This window comes from Podarcis cretensis, assembly GCF_951804945.1.
Source record: "Podarcis cretensis genome assembly, chromosome: 9".
Taxonomy (NCBI): domain Eukaryota; kingdom Metazoa; phylum Chordata; class Lepidosauria; order Squamata; family Lacertidae; genus Podarcis; species Podarcis cretensis.
The window spans coordinates 39,843,029-39,861,278 of record NC_137178.1 but is presented as its reverse complement, the minus strand read 5'-3'; the positions used below and the strand labels follow the sequence as shown (position 1 = coordinate 39,861,278).

Here is an 18,250-nt window from a genome sequence, read left to right as displayed (position 1 = left end):
AGCGGGAGCGCACCCCGCCGCAGGGATTCGAACCGCCGACCTTTCGATCGGCAAGCCCTAGGCGCTGAGGCTTTAACCCACAGCGCCACCTGCGTCCCTTATTATCTGTTAATTTTATACAAATAACAGTTTGGATACAATGGCTCCAGTTGAACATTTAGGCTTAGTTCTTGGGGAATAAGCCCTATTGAATAAACCAGGGCTTAATTCTGAATAAGTGGGCTGTTAATTTAACATGTTCTTTCAGCCATATAGCATAATTAGCAATATCTAAATCAATGGGTGTACTCTGACTTGGTTGGATATCGCTCATTGTCTAGTGGGTTGGGGTTTTTTGTGAGGTTAAAAAAGTGTATTCATTCTGAAAGACAATTACATGTAAAAAAAAAAAAAATTACCTTGCTTAGTTGAAAAATGATTTCAAAACTCCCAAGGGCTGTGTTATATTTACATGAACTTGCAAGCTAATCAAATAGGTCATTTTATTCATTGTTACTCAGAAAACCCCAAAGCAAAAGCAAGCTTGAAAGTCTTTAAAAGATATTCAAATCCTCGACAGTTGGAGCACTTCTGTTACAGTATAGCCAAAGCAATGAGTCAGAAATTCTTTGAAAGAGGGTTAAGAGCTAAAACAGCTGGATTGCTGAACGGATGGCAGGAGGCAAAGGTTGAGGCAGCTTGAATCTTATTTTCCACTGTGATTTTGTACTGGTAGGAAGTCTACTGGACGGGGGAGGAAATAACATGCTGCAAAATACTGAAACTGCCCTGTGGCATCTTCTGTTCAAATATATACATTTAGTTTCTTCCATGCTCAGAAAGAAAAAAAGTCAACCCACTGCTGAGTTTGTATGGCGTAATGCATGCTATTCCTTCTAAAGCTACATTAAAGATTGCATTCTATTTCAAGGAAGTGTTTACAGTTAAATATTGGTAGAGATAATGAGTGTTATCTGACACTTAACTCCTCAGAGATCCCTGCACTCCTCTGTAGTCAAGGGCACCTGAAAATAATAATAATATTCAAGGACAGTTAGGGGAGGCCAGCTGGAAGGCGATGGAGATAGAAAAACATGTGTCAAGGATATGGACATGCCTTCACTAAAGTACAATGGGGTCCACAGATGCCTTTGCTTGTATAATTCCTTTCCCTTGAAATGGAAGGCCATGCCTTGTTCACTGACAAGTAGAAGACTGAAAAGAGGTATATAAATAAACAGCAGTATTAGTAGTAAAAAAAAATTGAGGAGGAGAAGGAATTGGGAACCAGTGTCCCAAAGACTTAAGACAGACTTAACTGTATCCTTCCCATCATTTCTGACATTAAGGAGACACATCTTGTTTCTTTCTTTATGCAGAAACTCAACTAATTATGGTCTAGAATTATATAGTGAAAGCCTGTTTCTAAACTGGATAACAAGGCGTATTTGCAAGTTATTCTAGCTGTGATAACTTGCAACATGATGTTATATCTAGGAAGTCCGCTTGTTAGTAGAAACAGTTATCGGGGTTTGTAAAAAGAGTTTTATTGCAATCATGCACAAAATACAAACAAGACAAAAATTAGTAAAAATGCGACTAAAGGGCCTTACATCACTTTCTTTGCTATTCATGAGGTGAGAAAACATGAGAGAACACCGGCAAATGAAAGCTTTTAAGATAGCCATATATCCCATATTATCCCATATTAGCGGTGACAAAGAGTCTATGAGATGAATAGTAACAGCATGAGAAATGAAATCCCACCATACCACATAAGTTTTTATGCCATAAATATACTTGTAGGCCTTGAAGAATCTTCCATGGTTGTGCTATAGACATCCTAGCTGTTGCCAATCGCCATGTGATAAGTTTTTTAGAATTAAGTTGTCGAGTATGTTTCTCCCATAGATTCAGGGGTGAGCACTGCAGTGTCATCAGCACAGAAGTCTTCAAGGTCTTAAATTTCTAGACTGCCCTTCATCCGAGGGCAATTTACAATGCAAAAACACAAAAAAATACCATAGTAACAAGCAGAAACAATATCCCCCCCCCCACTTTAAAGGGTCATAGGTAGTTTACTAAGCCAAAGGTCTGGGAAAGAGGAATGTTTTTCCCTGGCTCCTAAAATAAGGTTACCAGATTTTTTTCAATGAATCCAGGGACACCATACATACATACATACATACATACTACATGTTTGGGACGTTGATGCTGCAGCGATGGCGGTGGCAGAGGGCCGCCCGCCGCCTTGACCTCAACCGCCACGTTTCCCCTTCCTCTGAGGCTTCTATCTCCTTTCTCCATGAGCCTGGGCAGCCCCTGAGTTGTTGGTTCTTTGGTGGTGGTGGTGGGGAAGAGGTGTGTGTGGGCTAGGAATGGAAGGTGGAGAAGGAGGGCTAAGAGCGGAAGCGGCAGCAAGGCTCGGGCAGCGCAATGCCTCCCTTCGCATCGGAGCAGCCCCAATCCCATTCCTACTTGCGTGCAAGCAGGAGGGGGTGGGAATCCCTCAACTGAGAGATCCCTGCCTCCTCCTGCTTGCACACAAGCTCTGATAGGCAGCGTGAAGCCTCCCTTCACAGCTGAGAGATCCCCGCACCACTCCTGCTTGCATGCAAGTAGGAGTTGGGAGATTGCTCTGATTGACAGCATGAAGCCTCCCTTCACAGCTTAGTTGCTGGGGTCAGGGAAGGTGGAGGCAGCCTGGAAGCTGCATCTTAGAGCCCCTGCACTACCACCATATGGGGACTTCCGAGCAGCTCCTGAAGCCAGCCAGAGCCAAGTGCTCCAGCCTGCTGAGACTGCCACTGCTGCGTTTCCCGGGGACATTAGATGAAATCCGGGGACATTCCAGGGATGGAATTTGTTCAGGGACTTATTTGCAAATCCAGGGACTGTCCCCGGGAAACGGGGATGTCTAATAACCCTGTCCTAAAGATATGCTCTCCCTGGGGAAAGCATTCCACAAGCAGGGAGCCACCATAGAAAAGAACTTCTTGCGTTGCTGCCCTTCATAAAGAAGGGCACCAAATGATGACTGGAGGTCCGGGTCAGTTCATATGGAAGCATAATGGTGCTGCCTTAGATATTACAAAGGGCAACTGTGTCAATATGTGATGCCACCTGTGAATATTCTGTTATACATTCAAACATAGATTTATATGGCTCAGAATACTACAGTACATGTTATTCCATTTACTGTCCAGTATGGTAATACTGAAATATGTTTTCCAGAGTTTTAAGACCAGTGAGGTATCTGGTTGATAAATTCAGTAATTCCCTATATGCAGCAGAAACTTATCCCTTTCCCGAGGCAACCTCATTCTACAACATTAATTCATATTTAGTGAGATCCCTCTTGGCATGTGCCCTCAAGTATTGATTCACCAATATGTTTGTGAGCTTCTAGTCATCTACTTATTTTCTATAACTTTAATTCTATGGGCAATTATTTGCTTACTTACACAGCCTCAGTCACAGCAATACTTCCATTCTTTTATTCCTGAAACAATTGATAAATTAGTAAATTTGAATGGTTGACTTGCAGTCTGGTGTAATTTTGGATACATTTTTTAAAAAATGAAATTTGGTACCCACTGATATAGACCCCTACTCCTGGCCTATAGCTGTTAAGGCCGCAACAGTACCTAAAACAAAAAATTCAACTTTATTTTTAAAAATGAAGTTTTTATTGGTTTTTCTATTTGGAAAAATAACCTAGGAGCTATTTTACCTGCTAATCTTCTGGTTTGGTGAATAGGTAAATGAAGCCATGAATAATTAAACTAGTCTCCTACAAGTCCATTTTATGGGTAGGGATAAAAAATTCCCTTTCCATTCAGTACCCTACTGGTGGGTAATTAACATTTCTGTTAAGTTCTAATTATAGTCCTTGTATCTCAGCCATTATGCTAATAGTGTTATTCAGTAGTATGTGAGATTGCATTCATTATCACTGGTGAGTTAAACCTTTATTAAAGAAGAACTCCCTCAGGCCCCATTCTGGAGTTAAGTAATTATTCATTTGGTTTTATCCTTGCAATTAGTAGCTTATATACTGTAGCGCTCATTATTGAGCTTCTATACCTCCCTGAACAAGATTAACCCACCATGGTAAATAAATGCCTAACAGCTCCAAAAGTGCTGCTTTTGAAGTATTTTATTATGTAATGAAATAAAGAATTGCAATGCATTGGTGCAACATCCTACTTCCCCTTCACAGTCAAAGTGAAGGAAATTACAGTTCTGTGGGACATTTTTGACTCAAGTTAAGCTGGAGAAAAAATAGATCACATCACAGCCCTGGTGAATCCAACTGTTAAGATGATTGAGCTCTGCTTTCCGTCAGTGGCCTCCTTATATTCCATTAGGTGGGTGGAGGTGTGGGCTAGGAAAATGAAGCAGAAGTAACCCAGAACAGTCTATATTCTTGTTTAAAAGATGTCTGTGTTTTATGGACCATCCCATCATGGTCTTCTCCTTGTTGCAATTTAACAATACAAAAATACTGTTTCAAAATGGAAGTCTGTTAATGGTTCTTACAGAATCATTACAAAAATTATGACATGTAGTTGGATGATGAAACTAGCAAATTTTGTGTGCTGTAGATGAAACCCACCAGCAAAAGAAAATATTTATGTAATGAGGTTTCTGACAGTATTGGATGTCAGCGTAATGCTAATATCATGATTATTATATCACAGAACCCATAATATGTAGACATATAAATCCTATTTAATGGAGCTTACTCCTAGGTAAGTAGAGGTTCACAGTCTTAAAGTCTCAGCTTCTTGGTAATTTTCTTCTATGCTTTTTTAAGAACACAAATGCTTTTATTCATTGCTTTTTTCTAGGGGTACGCATACCCTTAAACATTTTATGAATCTAAGTTTGGCCTCATTGAGGGGCAGTATTTCAATATTAGGAAAATGAGAGTACCCCTAAACTTTTTTTATATAGAAAAAAAGCACTGCTTTTATTAGTGGGGGGAAATCCAAACTAAAAAATTCTTTGGAATCCCAGTACCAAATTGTTCAGGGAACAATTCCCATGCATATTTCTGTTTTCCAACAATTTGCTTCAGAAAGCTTCTTCAGTCTTTCCTCAAGCAACACCTTCAGAGTTCATGTAGCTCCAATGCATTCTCCTTTTCTTTCGTGGAATCTTAAATGAAAGTAGTCCTCTTTCTCGATAAGCATTATAGGAGTAGTAGTAAAGGAACTGATGATTCACAGGTTATTCTGTGGTTTGTTTCTGGTTTTTTGTAGCTTAGCATGACCAGAACACATGGTGACAAATATAGTTAGAGAGAACACTGTATTGAAAAGGCGATTTTCAACACTTTCATAAAACTAGAGCTATTCTAGACTTGGATACTTAGCCATCCATATTTCATAACCATTTTTTTTCAACCCTTAGGGATTCAAAAAATTTCGTTCCCATGGTAATCTTGGATTCTGAAAATACTCATACTTTCCATAAATGGATGGTAAAATAGTTTAAATAAATAAATGACCAGCTGTCTGGTAGTTAGGCATATATTTGATTTCCATAAGACATAGAAACCTACTGCTTCTGCCAATCAGAGGAAATGAAAGTAAATCAGTCATCAAAGGTATAATATGTTAAACATTTGCATGGTCATGACCTCTCTGTCATTAGCTGATCCTTTTCTTTTTATCATCTTTACTTTCTGCTGTTGTTCCCCAGTTACCTATAGTACTGCTTCAGGTGTTGCTCTGACACAGTTGAAATATCTATAAAAATAAAAAATTGTCCAGCAGCACTTTAGCGACCAACTAAGTTTGTTCTTGGTATAAGCTTTCGTGTGCATGCCTGGTATCTGAAGAAGTGTGCATGCACATGAAAGCTTATACCAAGAACAAACTTAGTTGGTCTCTAAAATGCTACTGGACAATTTTTTATTTATATATATATTTCAACTACAGTACTGCTAGCAACATACACACACACACACACACACATTTTTAAAGGACTTCAACTTGGAGTCTCTCTCTCTCTCTCTCTCTCTCTCTCTGGCTAAGCTCCAGTAACATACGATCTGTGTGCAGTCCCATAGTAGCTATACAGAATCTGAAGAGGATGTCAGTGGGGGCAGAGGAAGCCCCAAAGAGGCCAGAGGCACAGTAGGCCTTTGTTTAAAATCCCAGTGGTTTAAATACATTCCTTTATAGGGAGGTTTTTGGCCCTTCCATACATACCTTTGGTAGTACAGTACTATAATTGCTGTCTGGCTTCCCCTGGATTTTTCTAGATGCTTCCACATGGCGTCGTTTTCACTCCGACACTATTATGGAATATTACAGTCATAATTCAAAGTGCTGTTTGCTGTCACAGAAATTCTGACATTTGTGAAATATATGGACTGGTTCAGCAACATGTTCATTGTTTTGCACAATTTACTGCTTTTATGTGTGGCAGGTGGAGTGAGTGGTGCGTATGCTGAGTGACATCCACTTTAAGGCATTATGTTGTCTTTTTTGACAGGTGGCTTGTCACTGTGGTCTCTAACATGACAGATGGTTCAGACCAACACAGTTACCTCAAGTAGTTCTTTAGGCACAAGGCGAGAATGTTTCTCTGTAACCAGGCCTTTGGCTGATTAGCATTCTATAGCCTTTTAAATTTGTTTGTGGGGGTGTGTGAGGGTTATTGGTTTATTTTTGTTTTCATTTTATTAGGTATTTTGTGTTCTCATTTTGTATTTTTAGGTTGTGATCTTTGGATGAAGGACATTAAAATGAATGAATGAATGTTCCTGCTATCTATTCTCTTAATCTCCCTCAGGGTCCACTTTCCAGAATACCAAATGTTATATAGCCTGCCCCCATCCCCCCCCCTGGGGTTGTCAGTGACCTGTACACATACTCATAACTCCAGCATTTACTGATTGGTGGAATGTAGGAATGGAAGGGGTGTGAATAAAGGCACAGAACGTTTTTCAATCTGAATACATCTCACCTTGGGCGTGGATGGAAGAAAGCACAGACAACCTCCAGAAAACAGCATTGTGATTGGTTATGTGGCTAGTCTGCCACAATTTTGCTTCACAGGAAAGAGCAGCTATAGCACTATAATTGCTGCTCCTGGATAGGTCCTAATTCAAAGACTGAGATGCACGAAGCTTTGTGATCTTTATGCAGAACTGCAGCATCTATTTGACATTTATCTCTAAGCAATCTTCGTTCATTCACGGATTCAAGTAATTCATTCATGGATTCTCTTGTGCTTTCACCCTCCCTACGTTTTGCACTCTCCCCTCCCCCATAAGACTCATGATCTTCTGCATAATTGGAAGATTAACAGATGCCCTAAGCAACAGCTTTCAGAAGAATGAGAAAATCACTCTCATGTCATCCATCGTTTGCTGCAGTCCAAATAACTGAAGGGAGGGGAATACTTTGGTCATTTGATTTATCGCCAAGTTTGCAGTCATCAAACATGTGTAGCTTCTATGTATAACAAACGATCAATGTCATTCTAAAGTAAGAAAAATAGGGACAGAACCGGCATGTTCTTTAATATTCAGTTTATTTGAACATGTACAATTAGAACATACATAGAGGCTCTGCACTCTCGAGGTGTCTTCAGCCAACTCGCAGCATTCCCTCTCTATGTAAATGCACACATTTACACCTGCTCCTTCCTCAGCTGCAGCGATGTCACTTGGACCAAGTTCTGTTTCCTAACTAACAATTAGCTCCTGTCAGCTGACTATTCAGTGCTATTAACCAGCAGTCAGCCAGGAGCCTTGACAGTAATGCCTTTGAACTTATTTGGTTATACATCCCATGAGACAAGAGTGAGGGGAGAACCATTGAGAAGTTTTTAGAGAAAACTACAGCTGAGCTGAAATTTCCAAGAAGGCACTTTCCCCCTGACATTTTTCTTTTTTCCTCACCCACCAAAGGAAGTCATTTTTCAGAATGTTCTCTAAATGCTCCCCGCCATTTTGTTGAGGTAGCTGTAATTCTCCCCAACCCACTGTCCTGCAGCGCCCTGTAACAATGCTAGATCTTGGGGAAATGTGCAGTTTGCAAATTGATGACCATTGTGCCAACAAACCTGCTGTTGTTGCTTGCAGCAGCTGCAAACAACAACACAACATACTTTAGGCAAATTGACAGAACATGTACTACTGCCACAGGTAATGGTGAACTCCACCCTTGGCTAGTTGGTTATTTCTTTGATGGTTCCCTGATAGCTTAACTTAGTGTTTATTTGTTCATGTGTTATGGATTGTGCATTATAATAATAATAATACCCCACCCATCTGGTTGGGTTTCCCCAGCCACTCTGGGCGGCTTCCAACTGAATATTAAAAACAATACAGCACCAGACATTAAAAACTTCCCTGAACAGGGCCACCTTCAGTTGACGTTTAAAAGTAAAATAGTTGTTTATTGACATTTGCTGGGAGGGTGTTCCACAGGGCAGGCACCACTACTGAGAAGGTCCTCTGCCTGGTTCCCTGTAACCTCACTTCTCACAGCGAGGGAACAGCCAGAAGGCCCTCAGTGCTGGACCTCAGTGTTTTGGCTGAACGATTGGGGTGGAGATGCTCCTTCAGGTATACAGGACCGAGGCTGTTTAGGGCTTTAAAGATCAGCACCAACACTTTGAATTGTGCTTGGAAACATACTGGGAGCCAATGAAGATCTTTCAGGACCGGTGTTATATGGTCTCAGCGGCCACTCCCAGTCACCAGTCTAGCTGCCTCATTCTGGATTAATTGCAGTTTCCGAGTCACCTTCAAAGGTAGCCCCACGCAGAGCGCATTGCAGTAGTCCAAGTGGGAGTTAACTAGAGCATGCACCACTCTGGCAAGACAGTCTGCGGGCAGGTAGGGTCTCAGCCTGCGTACCAGATGGAGCTGGTAAACAGCTGCCCTGGCCACAGAATTAACCTTTGTGGGAGATTTTCTTGATTTGCTCTTATGTTTGCTATAACCAAATGTTTAGGTGCATATTCTCTAAGTGCTTTCTGTTTCTTTGCTTTTTTAAAATATGGAAAGTCTTCATTGGTGCTTCCCATTTCTCCATCCACAAATGACATGAAGAATTATGAGAGGCCATTTGCTCACAGCTCTAGAAATGACCTAGCAGTCATTATTTTGGGGAGGACAATATATTATTATGGATTATGTAACTAGGATTAGCTAATCAGTGGGATTTTAGCTAAGCAAAAATCTGTGAGTGTGTCATCTTCGCTATGGTGCTTTGGATTGGGGTTCCTGTTTGCAAGAGGAATCACCACAATTTATTTTGAAAGACTTCCTACATTAACATGAATAAATTCCTGGCTGTCATGTGGAGACAGAGTTGTCAGAGTGGGCCTTTAGGAAAGCATTTCTCCCCTTCTGGTAAGCTTTAGTTCATGTGTCAAGTATCTTTCATTATGATTCCTATATACTGCTTTATAGTGTAATAGATCAGGCAGTTTGTGCATTTTCATTCTGTTTTGGGCTTATTTCAGATAGATTATATTATTTATCTTCCAACCCCCACCCCAGGACTCTTTGCTGTGCTTTAGTAGTCTCAGAATTTTAGCTAGTGATTTTGGTAGTACGGCTGCTCCTAGATATTAGAACCTGGAATTAAATTCCCCCTGGATTTTGTCTATTTTCTTGCGACTATCACATGACTTACTGAAGCATGGCAAAGTAATTCAGTTTTTATTCAAAACTTAAAAGAAATTCATGTGGTTTGGAGAGAGAGTTGAAAATTGATCACTGGATTGGATTGATTAGCTGCAATAGGAACACACACACACACACAAAAAGGTGATTGGGAACATGGGTCGAAATAGTAATGTATTACTTCTATTAATTTCAACAGAGTTTAAAACTCTCCACATGCAGGTCACCCACAGCTATCTTTACTGAATATTTTTTATTGATTTTCCAATATCGTTCCAATAACAGCCTCATTATAACAATGCCAATTTTTAAAAATAATTTTTAAAAAATTGATTTTCCAGTATCGCTCACCCACATCTATCTTATCCCATTGCTTAGAAAATAAAAGGGCTGATCCTATGGGATAGATAACACCTTCCTTGCACTAGTACTGTATGGGAAAATATATTTTGTGCTTGGTGTTCAGCAGAGGGGAGGCAACCATTTTTAACATTACAGAGGTAGCGCACTTACTTCCATCCAAGACTTACAGGGTGTTATTCCATATACTGCCCTCCAGCTGCCACATTCTCTCCTGGTTCATCTCTGCATCTCAGAAGGCGGAAGCTCCTCATTGAAAGGAGGAAGTACCTAAGGTGGCTCCATAGCAGTCAGGCTTAATGTCATTTGGATGGCCACTCCTCTGCCAACCCACTTGGTCCCTCCCTTGGGTCCAGTGCTCTGCCCTCTGGACTGCTGTCTCCCTCTCCAGGCTCAGATGCTTCTTGGGGTCCCGAGTTCACTTCTTGTACCCTGCTAGGACCCTTCCTAAGGTGGTCCAGCTGTAACTCCCCAATCTCCTACAGTTCCTCCTCAGGATCTAACTACCCCCCACCCAACGACCTCTCCATGAGACTCATGACACTTGGCACATGGTCATCAAGCCCTCCTGAGTGGAAACCAATCCCAGCAAGTCTTGCAATTAACGCCAGATTTAAAAGACATTAAATATAATCCCCACTTGGCAAGAAAAAAATGAGAGTACATTATAAGTCTCCTATATGTGATGTCTGGTGTGGGGCGGATGAGTGTAGGTTGCAGAAAATGTACTCATGGTCCAAATAAGGACACCTCCTGCCACCTAATTAGGCCTGTGAGCTAGAGGTTCCTCAGGTGCTAGAGGAGCCTTTCAATTATTCAGTTCAGCCCAAATTGCAATGCTATGAAGTTACAGCAGCTTCACTGACACTTCACAGAGTTTTGGAGCAGCAGCTATTGCATAACATGCTCACATATTGCTATATCATCCCTTCCCTTCTGTTACAGGATCATAAGGGGGATTATATTGTGACAGAAGAATAGGGCTTCGTGAATGGCATTTCCAAATTGGAAGTTCTAACTTATTATTTATTTTCTTAAATCACAACCCCTTGCTGACCTGCATTTGAATTTTTTTTTGCTAGCATTTTCACCTTTCAGCTGTTAATGTTGACCTTCTGAGTCTTCATTAATACACTTGCAGTTATTATATTCCTGCTTAAGTAGAAAACATTGTAACCAAGCAACAGATGCTCCATTAATTTAGGAATTAGGACAGTCTATTTTGGCTCCCCTTTTCTTGGTATACGAGCACAAAATTTTTCACTTTGATGAATGAATTGCTCTGTTTATAATTTTTATTACTAATGAACAGAAGTGTTCAATAAAAATGACATGACAAAAATGCATGACATTCACTTTTTTCATGTCGAAGTAAATGAACCCTCTGTTTTAGTGATAACAAATTTTCAAAGTTTATATTTGGGAGTTCTTAAAACTAGTTTGACTACCAATTGAGACCAAAACTTTTGGTCATAAATTAAAAAACAGCTTAGTTTTGTTAAAACAGAGAAGGAATCTGAGAAGGAAAGGGTAAGTCAGAAGTTCATATTTATGAACAGAGCTGTTTGCATGGCATGGCACATTTAGGGCAGATCCACACCATACATTTAAAACACATCCAACCCACATTTAATGCACATGACTTTCACCAGAGAATCCTGGGAACTGGTGCTGGGAACTGTAGCTATGTGTTCCCCTAGCTTCTTTGGGGAAAGCATGTATTTTAAATGTGGGTTGTACGTACTTTAAATGTATGGTTTGGATCTGCCCAAATTGTCTCTGGAAATTATTCCTACAGCAATTCTGATTAGTCATAGTGGAATGGCCAAAAATCCTTTTACTACTTTGATGTATTTAGGGTTGGCCCAATGTATTTTGATGCTTGAAGCAGGGGACAAAATGGCACCCCATTCCACAGACTTCCACAGATTGGAGTAGCAGTTAAATCTTACTCCATCAGTCATGATGAGACATCTGCCTAAGGACAGCAAGCTATATTAGGGGTCACAGGGCAGGTCACATAGTTCACGTAACACTGTCCTTCAACACCTCACTGCTGTCTGTCTTATGGTACAGTGAGCTCTGGATGTACAAAGCAGCAATGGGGTATTGCTGGTGTATATTTTAATCCCCTGTAATCTGCACAATAGTAAGGGTGGTGACGCATCATCTTAACTTTGTCATTGTATCCCACTAGTTTACATGCAATGACACCTTCGCCCTCCTCTGAAAATTGTCTATGATGCAAATGTTCTGTGAGGGTCGGTGTGGCATTTGCCTGTTCTTTTGGAAATGTCTGTACGGGGAGAGAGAAAGAATTAGTAGGTAGACCAATAGAAAAGCCGGAGGCGGAGTCTACCTGTTTTTAAAAGGCTTAGTCAGAGGTTTAGACAGTTGGGAAAAAGCAGTTGGGAAAGCAGTTGGCAGACAGATGGAAATAAGGAGGCAGTTAGTGCACTTGGTTCTTGTGTGAGGGGAGGTAGAAGAGTTAGAGACAGGATAAAATAAGACTAAGAGGGTAACAGTGTTTCAAATGCATTTAAAGTTTATTTGTGTTTGCAATAAACTACAGTCTTCATTGTTAACTTGAGAACCTGACTGAGACTAAGTGATTTACTGGGGAGAACCTGGTATGGTGGCAGCGAATTAGTGGTGTACGGGTCAATAGTCTGTGAGACGACCGGGGGCTCCATATGAATGCCACAGTTGGGAACATCCTATTCCATGAAAAATGGTTTCTGGCATAATGTGAGGAGTAGAAATCACAGTTACAGAATGTCGTGCCTCAGTTTACCTCACTATCTGCTGCTGACACTTAGCCATGATTTCTGGCTCACAGATGGGGCTGGAGGTGAGCAGGAAGATGGGAAAAGCACCAGGGTCGGTAGACTAGAGAGCAGACAGGTTCTGGTGCTTAATGTAATGGGGTGCTTGTTTGGCTCACACATTGCAGAGTTAGTTGAAGCTCCTTCACCAGGAGCTATAAACAGATAAGAATACAGTAACAATAATTGGACAACATTGTTATTGCCTCTTGAAACTACCAAACCATATAATATGTAAAGAAAAGTGCATTGAGGAAATCTAAAAATGCAAATCAGGGAAATAAATTGTTATACATGCTGTCAAACTATGGAAACACATGGAATGTTCATTAACAGATGGTCAAGGTTTTACTCAAAAAACCGTTTCAAACCTCAGCGCTTTTACATTTTACAAGCCATTATCTCCACTGTGAACACGCACTCTGTCTGCAACCAAGGAGACACCCATTAGAAGAACAAAACTGCTACTGACCATTAGTGGCAAACATACGAACCAGTGAACATGAACCTCAGAAAACCGTATTCTGTACATTTGAAGCTGACTAAACATTTCAGCAAGCACCAGAGCCTGTCTATTCAACTCACACATCAGCTACAAACTTTAAATCACAGACTTTATCCCAGCTCTGACCCTTAAAACATCTTCTGCTCTTTTAAATAAGCTATATTTATTTATCTATATAATTTATATTTAGCTTTTTATAAGGCCCAGGCTAATTATTTTCTTGCTTCCATAGGACAATACAAATTTTGTTGCTCTTCATCCTGTCTTCTTACTGCAATATTACTGTGGGATTTTTTTTTATTTTTTTTTAAATGTTGTTAGCTGCTGTTTAGAAGTAGCTGTGTCTGCTCTGAGCAGCTTTTGAACTGCAAGAAGTGGTATAAACAAAATCTCCTCTGCCTGAGATGAAAGTTTAGTGCCATCAATGCTGGAATTTGAGGATGTGATTTTGGGTGTCAGTGAAGCCTCTGTTGCCATCATCCCAACTAGATCCTGAATTACTGCCATGCCAAGCACATAGAAGGAGAACAGTACATTTAGTTTTGCAAATAAACAAAATGGCAATAGCTCCCTTCTGCTATTTCTCCCTAGCAGCTAGTACTGGGAGCCTTAAATCGAGGGGTGGTATCCAATTGCCATCAGTGCAAGGGATTTTGCTTGTTTTAACAGAACTTTCCCCCCTCTCCTCCTCCACTGCATGCTCTGCATCCCACCCTCAATCTTCTCCAGAGCATTGGGGAAATGCTCATAGAACAGATTTAGGAAATGTGCAACAGGAGGAGAGGGAGCAAAAAAATGCCACTGAGCAAAAGGAAATCCTTGTATTGATGGAATGTTCACATAGTACTATGTTAGATACGACCCTATAGCTTTAAATCTGGAATATCCTTGTAGCCAGTCAGGACTAAGAGTTAGCTATTCCTTGACCTATTCTCCATGAACATGCCTAACCATTTATGCTATTCCCATTTTCAAACCCGTGTAGCTAATAGCTGATGCCATCAGTGTGTTTTAAAAATTAATTATGCTTTGAACACTCTGAAAATACTGCTTTCACAAAGTAGCCCTTTACACTTTTCAGGTGTTGATTCAAAAATAAAGAGCATCAGTAAGTCTCAGGCAGTTGAAATGACCTTCATGTTGTATCCACCTCGTGGTCTGAAGCTTATAACTGCAGCTGCTCCCAGGTCAACCTGGCTGAAGCCAATAGTCGATGGGGAAGATGGTTACAAATATTTAGGTAAGATTTTATATATAAAATCAGGCTCTGAATATTCAAAGGTTTTTCCAGTAGTGTTGTATGTACCTCTGTTTTGATTAGAAATTGATGTAGTCTGTTTAGATGCAGTTAGTATTTTACAGGCTTTTCAGCAAAATCACTTCCTGGAGACAGAAGGGAACAAGCAGTTTCTCGAATTTGTTTAAAGGATAGTATATCTTTATAAATATTTGAATTTCAGTTAGCAGAGGAGTTGGGGCAAACTTTTAAATTTTCACTGTAAGAGGGAATCATGCAGAAGAGCATTTGTTCTGAAGATCTCCACACCTTCCATGTATGATGCATAAAGCTGGATTTTAGAAGGCAGCCAGGGTACAAAAGAGCATATCACTGTGGTGGCTAGTCACCTGTGTACAGGTCATGCTTTGTAGTGCAGCAAAACCCTAATTGCTTTGCAATATGTTTTGGTGGTATAAAACATGCAATGGGTGAGTTACTTATTGTTTTATGCAAGTATTTCTGTGCCACTTTCCGAACCCACAAAGCATCTCACAAGAAAGCAATGTAAAATGACAATAATTAAAACAATGAAAGGTTGTTGTTGGTTGTGGGGTTTTTTAAAGGACCCTCCCATTAAATTTTCAGTAAGTATGCACCCTTGTATGGAGATCTGGCCTTTATCACACATTCTTTGCTAACATGACAATCCATGTTGGGCTTTTGCAAGGTGTCCTTGGTTGCACTGCATATTGAAGAATGCTTGGAAACTATAGGTACTTTCAAATGCTGCTGCTAGGCTGTAGGTGAGGGCCTACAGTTCAGAGAAAATGACAGAGAATAGCAGTATCATAATAAACGCAGGCAAGCCCGCATTAAGAGCTGCATGGCTGGCGCTGACCTGTGACACACCTTTCTCAGTAGTGGCTCCTCACTCATGGAGGTGCATCCGTCACGGCCTTACAATTTCATTTCATGTTAAAGGCATTCTAAACTAGGACTGCACTGTATGTTTTCTTCCACCTCATTCCATTAATTTAATGTTTGTATTTCTTTTCATAAGAGTGATGATATAGCAGTTACAAGTTTGTTGTGCGATGTGAGTTAATATTGGGAGGAGATAGGTATTATAGTACCTCAGGTGCAACTAATTTGCTGGAAGTGTTTTGCTGCATTTTCTTTACATAATTTAAACAATTATTATTATAAAATGAGCTTTATTTGAAGCAAATTCCTCATTAGGGATGCTTCTGAACTGCATAATTTCCCACCTTGGAATACAGATTCTGAAATGACAGCAATTCCTCCCAATAGTTCTCTGGCTCCCATTGTAAGTCTTATTATGGATGGCAGGCATTTTAGGAAAACAACAGATCCCAGACCCCTTGAGACCACTTGTTGTAGCAATGTCACAAACATTAGAAAAGCCTTCCCCAACTTGGTGCCCTTCAGATATTGTTAACTAGAACCCCATTCTTTCCTGAACATTGACTATGCTGGTTGAGCTTATCAGAGTTGTTGTCTAAATCTGGAGAGTACCAGGTTGGGGGAAGCAGCATTAGTGCAAGTGGAGGGGAGAATCCTTTCTTCCCATAGGCATCAAGTTGGCCATTGTGAGAACAGGATTGTGGACTAGATGGACGACTGGCCTGATCCGACAGGCCTCTTCTTATAGTCTTTTGTATCTCAAAACAAGAGTCATAAACCTTCGCTGCTTTCTCTCTCACCCTTAAACTTGGCCTGATGGGCTTTTACTAACACTGTTTGTGGACAGCAAGGTTTTCTTCAGAAAGTAGTTATAGATAATTCCACCCTAGATGACTGGATAGTGTATCTTTTAGAGTTACAGTGGTTATTAAACTAGTTGACAAGAGAACTGCAGGAGTTGCCTTGAAAAGAGATTAGTCTATTAAATAAAGTCTTTCTGTAGCACAGCAACTGCTCTCCCTGTAAACATTTTTGGAAAGATAGCACTGGACATTTGTTATATGATCTACTCTTGATGCTTAAAAAACACTGGCACAAGTTCCAGACTTTCTTTTTGTGTTTCTTGAATCTGCTCTGATGACTTCAGTAAACTTTCATCAGTTGTGTGTGTACAACAAACAATTGGATTTTATTTACAGATTTCTATTTTGTATTTACAGAGAGAGCATTTGGTCTGATTACTTGAAATGCAAGTCTCAGACAGGGATTAGACATTGCAAGAACTGTGTTTTCTCTTCCTCTGTAATATCCAGTATTACAAAACTAGTGTTGCATTATCAGTACACTGTGGGTGGAATCCAGAATTGCCCTTGTCCGTATGAAAGGGCTCCTTCCATTTGCAGAAGGGACTGAGCTCCTGTGGACATTCCTACTGGATGAAGGAGAAGGGAGGGGATTTTTGTTCTGGTCTCCTTTTTGCTCTTGAAGCCTGCTGTACCACCACCACTCTCCGGAGCAGACTTTGGGAAGACTCAGGCACCTGGAGGGGGAGGGGGAAATGGTCTCAGTAAAAAAATGGCCTCCTACTCTTCTTCTGTCCGCAGTGTCCCCTGACTGGAGTTTCTCTTACAGGAACTCTGAATATAACTGTGTGAGATTTTTGCCTGGTTACTATTCATTGTTTGCCACTTGTGGGGAGAGTGGAGGAGCAATTTGACAGGTATTATGAGGAGAATGATGAGGAGCAAACATGAAGCTGCTGCTTATAAAGCCCAATTCTGATCTCAGTGTGTTTGCCAGTTGCATACACTCAGAATTATGTCTTGTTTCTATCGTGCTGAAGATACTGCTTGTATATTTACTCTGCTGTATACGGTGGCACTTCTGTCTAAATTTATTTTTTATTTGTAATACAGTATGTGGATTTACTTGTCAATTACACATGGCATTTGGCTGTTAATGATTTTCACTATAAACCATAAAAACCATGTTGCAGCCATACATTTATCAGATTTGCTCCGGTAATCAGTCTTTGAGGCAAACTCAAAGCGGAATCCTGCAATGCCAATCTCAGAGGTAGTTTTCTGGGAAGAATATGAATTCCTTTAGTTCCTGGCTTTCTTTGTTGAGAATGACTTGCAAAGACAAATATTGATTATCTTGCTGGGAGAGAGAAGTAAAGTTATAATAAGATTAGAAAAATAATTGAGCTATTTTTCTAGAAATGAATTAAACATCATAAACTAAGCATTGTAGAGCTTTCCCCTAAATCAAATTTAGCTTTTAAAACATCTTAGAAAATGCAATGATGTTCAACATCCCAGATTCAACATTATACTTTTATTAAAATTAATACAACTTTAAGAAGGGGATTACCTAAACAGAATAATTCATTACTTTCCTTTGTTATCCTATTTCCAGTGGATTGCTGGAAAGGAGGGAAAACAGTTGCTAAGAATGTGTTAGAGGTCACTTTTATGAATACTAAAAATGGGTGCTAGAGGCTAACAGCTTATACCCACATTCAAGATGATCTAGATAGGGGAAATCCCCTTAATATTAGCATTACTAATCAGCAGAAAAAAGAAGGCAGTTTTGCAGTTTGAATTTGGGCAGAGACAGAGGCCCTGAGAGGTTTTTTCTGGAGTTGACTAAAACAGACATGTTAGAAGTGCCGTTGTTCTTTGAGGAGCTAATGTGTGTGTTGCCTAGAGTAGGAAGCTGCTTGTTTCAGATTGGTTCTGAACCAAATTTGATTTGAGTGGGCCTCTGGGCAAGGT

The 18,250-nt window shown here is 40.2% G+C and overlaps 1 protein-coding gene across 3 annotated transcripts in view; it reads left to right on the top strand.

Annotated features, from left to right (window-relative positions):
* Positions 1-18,250, top strand: part of IQCM (IQ motif containing M) — an 86,792-nt gene that overhangs the window by 54,940 nt on the left and 13,602 nt on the right. For all 3 annotated transcript variants that reach the window (XM_079990610.1, XM_079990608.1, XM_079990609.1), the window contains exon 11: positions 14,409-14,567. In XM_079990610.1, coding sequence (XP_079846736.1) covers positions 14,409-14,567 — 159 coding nt within the window. The remainder of the gene's footprint in view (positions 1-14,408; positions 14,568-18,250) is intronic.